The 7,296-nt window shown below is 43.7% G+C and overlaps 1 protein-coding gene across 1 annotated transcript; it reads left to right on the top strand.

Annotated features, from left to right (window-relative positions):
• Positions 1-4,385: 4,385 nt before the first annotated feature.
• LOC134403991 (protein HP-25 homolog 1-like) lies at positions 4,386-6,824 on the top strand (the record flags this gene model as incomplete). Its single annotated transcript, XM_063134541.1, has 2 exons — positions 4,386-4,479; positions 5,828-6,824. Coding segments are annotated over 2 exons (585 nt in total), but the record flags the coding sequence as incomplete, so codon positions are not given.
• Between the last annotated feature and the right edge of the window lie 472 nt (positions 6,825-7,296).

Below are 7,296 nucleotides of genomic sequence, written 5' to 3' on the forward strand. Positions count from 1 at the left end.
TGGATCCCTATGGGCAAGCATGGCTTCTCTATGCAGAATTCTGTCCTAGGTTTCCCTATGGGCAAGTGCTTTTCAATGGATCCCTATGGGCAAGCATGGCTTCTCTATGCAGAATTCTGTCCTAGGTTTCCCTATGGGCAAGTGCTTTTCAATGGATCCCTATGGGCAAGCATGGCTTCTCTATGCAGAATTCTGTCCTAGGTTTCCCTATGGGCATGTGCTTTTCAATGGATCCCTATGGGCAAGCATGGCTTCTCTATGCAGAATTCTGTCCTAGGTTTCCCTATGGGCAAGCATGGCTTCTCTATGGAGAATTCTGTCCTACGTTTCCCTATGGGCAAGTGCTTTTTAATGGATCCCTATGGGCAAGCATGGCTTCTCCATGGAGAATTCTGTCCTAGGTTTCCCTATGGGCAAGTGTGGTTTCCCTATGGGCAAGTATGGTTTCCCTATGGGCAAGTATGGTTTCCCTATGGGCAAGTACTGTCCTTTGTTTTAGTACGTCCCTTTGTTAACGAGCTCTTGCTTCCTAATCAACTGCCTTTAGATAGGGAAAGGACTACAAAAGTAGAGCCTCCAACTGCAGGAAGTGTTTACCTGAGACCTGAATTAAGTTTAAACATTAACACTGTTCTACCTCTAAACCAGCAAGTAATATCGGATTACAGTCACCAGAGAGTATACAAAGAATTGGAAGCCCAGAATCCTGCGCAAGCTGCCTGTGTGAAGCCAAATATTGGTACCACTGTACTTTTATTTTTAAATGCACCTTTGGCTTCTCAACATCACAGGTGAAACAAATCCAGACCAATCAGTTTGCAGACAGAATGCTCACCCATGCCAACGCCCTAGGAGGCAGTGAGACAGTTATATTTTTGTGCTTTAATAACCTTCCTTTGTTTAGAAAGCCGTGTAGACAGACTCAAGACTAGAAAGGTGTAAATCCTACTGATCTTAGTGGGGCTTACTTCTGAGTAGACATATTTAGGATTGTGCTGCAGCTCTGTTTTTAGGGTGACACAAGATATACACCCCCCCCATGTTTACCAAAAGAACAGTTTGCTGGTTACTGCATTATTTTTGCATGAAAAAAATGGGTTTTTAGACACCCTAATATAAGCAGGGGCAGATAGGAATTGTTTTAGGAAGCCCTCTGGAAAAGGTGCTAATGAATCCTTTTTAGCCAGGAAGGGCCTAGGGCATTGCAATTTTCTCCTGATCCTGCTGGAGCCCAGATTTTGGGTGTGGGTGTGTGTGAGGAGAGAACACACAGAGGCCTGGTTCAGACAACACGCTAAACCATGCTGCAGCCAGAGACACACAGTAGCTCTCTCTTTAACATTTGATTTTAGTAGTCCTGTGTTGGTAGCAATCTTAATTATAGGGCTGATGGAAGGGACAAGTAATAACACAGGCCAAAGTTCCAGAAGACAAGTTTCAGAAGCTCTGGCAAATGCAGGAGGGGTCTAGATAACAGGCACAGGGTCAAGACACAGGCAAGCAAGCCAAGATAATGTCCCTATTCAGAAGACATGTTAAACCATGGCTTTAACCACAGTGCTTAAACCTGTGGTTTAAGGTATCTTCTGAACAGGGCGATAGAGTCAGCCAAAGCAGAAGTAGTCCAACAGAGTTAGGCAGCCCAATACATACACAATCCAATAGCAGGGTCAAGCAGGAGTCCAAGTTGGGTTCAAGATGGGCGAAGAAACCAGGAGAAGTTGGGGAGAGGCTGTTTCCAGCAGCTACCAAATGCTGACTGCTGGGCTTTTCCTAATAAAGGTTGCTGAGCCACACCCAGACTCAGCTGCTGCTGAAATTCCCTCTTCATCCCAACAGTTAAAGCTGCAGGAGATATACTAGAGTAACCAGATTTAAAAGAGGGCAGGGCTCCTGCAGCTTTAACTGTTGTGATGAAGAAGAAATTTCACCACTTTCTCCATATATACAAATGACACCTGCTAAAATTTCCTTTTCAATACAACTGTTAAAGATACAGGAGCCCTGTCCTCCGTTTCATATGGTCACCCTACTACTGACTCCACTCCATTCTATTCCTTTAGGTAAGTTCAAAGGCTGTCCTCATAAAAAAAATACTGTGCAGGATTTCATAAAGGGGGGGCATGTAGTTCTGAGGCTGTAATAATTAGGAAGCTCAGGTGTTTTTATCTACTTAAACAGTAATGGCAGAATTCAACAACTTTTGAAAAAAGTACAACTAAACCAAAATATTTTGTTTAAAAAAAAGCCCTTAAAATGAGAACCCAGTTTCAGAACTGAATAGTCAATGACTTTAAGCAGATAAAAATGTGTGGACATCTTAATCACAATAAAGCTTAGTCCTTATTAATCATAATAAAATAACATATATTGCAGTCCATGCTTTCCTATAGCCATTCTGAAGGAACCTAACATGACCATGCACAATGTGGGGACCACTCCAATGGAGCACGCCTCCAGCAAAAACTCTTAGGATGCTTAGGGTCTCAGTTCAAACCTCCACAACAATTATGGGGCTCCCCCTTTTGAGGGGGGCTGCCTGACAGCCCAGTGCTTTCCTATGGCCGTTCTGATGGAACCTAAGGTGCCTGTGTGCAATGTGGGGGCCATTCCAATGGAGCATGCCTTCAACAGGGGCTCTTATGGTGCTTACAGCCTTATTACCAACCTCCCTGAACTTTTTGGGGGCTCCCCCTCTTTTTGTGGGGCTGCCTGACAGCCCGATGTTTTCCTATGGCCATTTTGAAACCGGCCTGTTGTAAGGTGTGGGCGTCGGGAGGGGGCTCATATAGAAACATCTAAATAATGTTTGGCATGTTGCGACGAAATTCTTTTCTCATATTTGGGTATTTGAGAACTGGTGCTTATAAAGCAGTGCATAAAACTGTCATTACCCTCTTTTTATTGCATTCTGATTTCTTCTTGAAGTTGGGGATGATCCCTAGAACCACAGTGTTGGGGGGTCGTAGTAGTTGTTCCCTAAAACCGCTCTGTTAGTTTGTATTTTGATTCTGTGTGGTTTTCTATGAAAACTGAATGTTTAACTCCTTTAGGGATTTTGATTTGTAGATGATCCCTAAACTCCTCCAATGATTTCCTATGGCCATTCGGAATAAACCAATGCATTTCAATGGCCATTCGGTGTCCTTCGGTTTAGTATGTCCCAGCCACACTGCATGGTTAATGAGCAACCCTGTAGAAAAAGCGCTGTGTTCAGACAACACAATAACCAATGGTTCAACTACAACCCACACAGATATGGGAGCAGCTCCCTTCTAATAATGTTTCCACATGGGATCATGTTGTATGAATGCAGTGCGGTTTCCACAGGGTGGGTTAACATGTTGTCTGCATGCAGTGCATTTTCCACAAGGTAGGTCAATGTGTTGCCTGAATGCAGTGTGTTTTATGATTATGCCAGTTCATGCACATAGCTTCCAGTTTCCAACTGGACAGTAGGTAGCTGGGAGTAGATAGATGAAATGAGCATGCATGTGTGTTTGAGGGTTTTGGGGTGCAATCCTATGTATGTTTAGACAGAAAGAAGTTCTACAACTCCTGGTATTTCCCAGTCAGCTCCTCTACACAAGACATGTATTATGCACTCGTCGTTCCCTCCTCAAAGTTGTTTACGGATTCTTTAGATGATGCCGTGACCCTCCAGTTATTATTATTATTATTAATTAATTAATTAATATAGCACCATCAGTGTACATGGTGCTGTACAGAGTAAAAGCGCTCTACAGAGTTGCAGTCCTGTATCTAACCAGCACTTTCAGCAAGGTTTTTATTTTTAGAGCAGGGGAAAATCTGCATATCATTAAAGTGAAAGAAAGCACAATTTCTTCTTGCATATTTGCACTATTCCGCTAAACCGCAGTGCCACCTAAAGGTTATGTAGGGCACAAGCAGGAAAGGAAATGATCCCCCTGTAGTGCTCGGATTTCAAGGGCTCGTCTACACGGGCGCTTTGCCCCTGGATTGCTTCTAACCATAGAAAGGGGGCGTGGATGCTCTGAGGCGCCCCCGGCCGGGCCGCGTGAGTGTGTGGGTGGGTGGGCGCAGCAGCGCCGGTGCCTGGAAAGCCATCAACTGCGCTCCTTCCAATGTAGATGGTTGGAAGGAGCGTCAATGCAGCTGCGGCATGCCTCAAACAGCGTTATAGTTGTTATCAAGATGAGGGCCAATTCTGTAATGAAACCAAAGTAGATATAATGGATTAACAGCCTCATGTAGAAAAGCTCTATGTGTCTTTGATAATTACTCTGGAAAAGCTAATGTGGGTTGTTTTGTATTCCTGCTGCTGTAGGTGTCTGGAGTTTGACCCTTCTTTTGGTCACAACCACAGCTGCTCAAGAGAGAAACCATGTTCTATATGTTATGTACAAGGACCTCCTGGTCCTCCTGGAATCAATGGATACCCTGGTCAGAATGGGTACAATGGAGAAAAGGGGGAGAAAGGAGAGCAAGGAGAACAAGGTATGATTTTGTGCCAGTTTAATAGGGAATCTTTTGCCGCGCATCACCTTAAAAATCAAAGAGCTGTCATTGCAGAGATTAACAGCACAAGCACATGCATGTCCGCTCAAACACTTCACACGATGCTCAGTGTTTATTTCCAGGTAGGGATGAGTGAATAAGTTTTTCTCCGGTCTATGTCATTTTTGCATATCTCAATTCTTAAGTCTGTTCTGTTTATGCAGTAATCTGCAATTAAAAAAACAAAAACACACAAACATTTGCATCTTTAAACTTATTTTCTCTCAAGAGCACCTGCTTCCTGCGATTGTGATAGGTTAACTAATGGCCACATTTCATGTTTCCAGTTGACTTAAGGGGCCCAGTTACAATAATAGTACAGAGCAATACAAGGAACAGTAAGATGCAGCAGCATGATGGAGGGAGCGATGCTGTGGACCCTAGACAGAGTCAGCATGGCTGGCTGGGGCATGCTGGGAGTTATAGGACTTTTTTCTGACTACACATGCATAGGATTGTGCCCTAATGAACTTCGTTGATAGGTTAGGGGATTCTTCTAGATGGAGGACCCTCTCAGTCCCATCTGTTTATTTTTTAAAGCAGTCCAAGCCCTCTTCTGCTTTTGCCTTTTGTTTCAGCAGTGTTTTTGCTTTTATTTTGCCTTGTGACAGGTCGAACAATTTTTGGAGAACAGACTGTGTTTTCTGCTAAGTAGAAAAAGTGTCCCTGAGCCAGCAAATTCAGGCCATCTTGAACAGAGTGTAGAGACTTTCAGAAGACTCATTGCTATCTAAACCTTGTGTTAAATCATTACGAATGTGGAATAAATAGCAGGAAACAACACTATGAAAGTGGCATATGGAGTATAGAGCGTCATCAGATGAGCATTTTATCATATGCTTGTTACTGCCCACTTATGTTTGCGGGTCTTTTTGACGTTGCTGTCTGCCTCCCATGCATCTCTCGCTCCTTCTGGCCTTCTTTCTGTCACAAAATACACCCCGGTAAATCCAATTTTTTAAAAAACGAAATGTTCCACCATTTCCTGCTGTCTGCAGGAAAAGCGGCGCAATAAAAATGCCCGTTGAATGGGCCACGTGGTCATTGTTTACTTTGTTTTTCTTCTCTTGCATGAGGAAAGAGAAATTATCATAGGACGGAAGCAGGGGGAGAGCAACAGTAAGAAAATGTGGTTTCTCTCCATCTGATGACGCTCTCAGATTGTGCCCCAACAATTATCAGTGCACTTCAATATCGCTATAAAGCAGTAGTGTTGAGTCTTCTCTCTCTCTCTCTCTTTCTCTCTCTCTCTCTCTCTCTCCTTCTCTCCCCTTTGGTTGTTCTTCAGGTCCTCCAGGACTTCCTGGGCTGAAAGGCATTCCAGGAAAGCACGGGCCAATCGGCCCTAAAGGTGAAAGAGGAGCACCAGGCCCTCCTGGCCTTCCTGGGTCACGCCCAACACAACAGAAATCTGCATTTGCGGCACATCTGGGGGAAAATTATCCTGAGGCAAGCCATCCCATTGTGTTCCACAACATCATCTACAATGAACAGCAACATTTTGATGTGGATTCAGGAATCTTCACCTGTCAAATCCCAGGAGTATATTTCTTTGGCTACAGCATGGAAGTATATAAGAATTCCAATATTCTACTGATGAAAAATGGTCAACAGGTGATAGGAACCTATCAGCTTACCTCAGATGTTTATGAAAACCTATCCGGAAGTACAATCCTTAAATTGGAGAATGGGGACAGGGTGTGGTTAGAAGTGAAACCAGATTATAATGGGGTAACACACACTAGTTACTTTTTGGGTTACCTTGTATTTCCGTCTTAGATTATGCAGTCTCCTAAATCCTGACACAATGTTATGGGGTTTCTCTTGTAAGTGTTTGGCCAACTGATTTGTGAATCAATTTAGCCTTATTCAAGCATTCAGAGACTCATGTGAGGAGAGGAAGGTGAGGATGTGTTTGCTCGCCCTGCCCCCCTCAAATGCTTCATCACCCTCAACACATTCGAGGGTGATGGAGAGTCTGCTGTATGCATGTGCGTTCCCTGTGCCATTTAGAACCCTGACCATTCAAGGGTTCTAGATGACTCAAGAGTTCTAAATCATTCAAGAATTCTAAATCGTGCCTACATGCAGACAGCAGGCTTGCTGAAGACATTCACCCTCCAATGCATGGAGGGTGGAGGGGCTAAGCAAAGGGACATTCCAGAAGGAAGGGGGCAATGATTGCACCCCCTCTCCTCTTATGCAATTCTAGCTGCATAAGGGCTAAAATGCCTGAACAAGGCTTTTGTCTAGATGTTAATTGCACGGTGTGGGTTACCTTTTTGGTTACAAGGATGTAAGTCCCATTTAACTTAATGTGACTTACTTTTGAGTAAATATCTTGGGGATCACACTGTATGAAGTTCAATGTTTAATTATTTAAATGTCATAGATTAGAGGGGGAGAAATTGAGATAGCTTCTGAAATGTGCACAGGCTTCTAAAATGTTTCTTAAAGGATGTGTTTCTATATTTACAAGGAGTAATAAAACTTGATCCATTTCTACAATTGTATGGAAATTGCTTTGGGGCCACACATGTAATCAACTGTTTGAAATGAAAGATCTCACAATAAGCAAGTGGCTTGACGTTATTTATTCAGAAAACATGGTGCTAATGTGGCAGGAAGTCCTAGAAGTTCTTGGCTAGAGGGGCCAGGGTAGAGCCATCCTAGTATTCTGGGTACATCCCTAGAAACAGAGGGAGAGGGAGAGGGAGAGGGAGAGGGAGAGAGAGGGGGAGAGAGAGAGAGAGAGAG

Source organism: Elgaria multicarinata, chromosome 9 (assembly GCF_023053635.1).
Source record: "Elgaria multicarinata webbii isolate HBS135686 ecotype San Diego chromosome 9, rElgMul1.1.pri, whole genome shotgun sequence".
Classification (NCBI taxonomy): domain Eukaryota; kingdom Metazoa; phylum Chordata; class Lepidosauria; order Squamata; family Anguidae; genus Elgaria; species Elgaria multicarinata.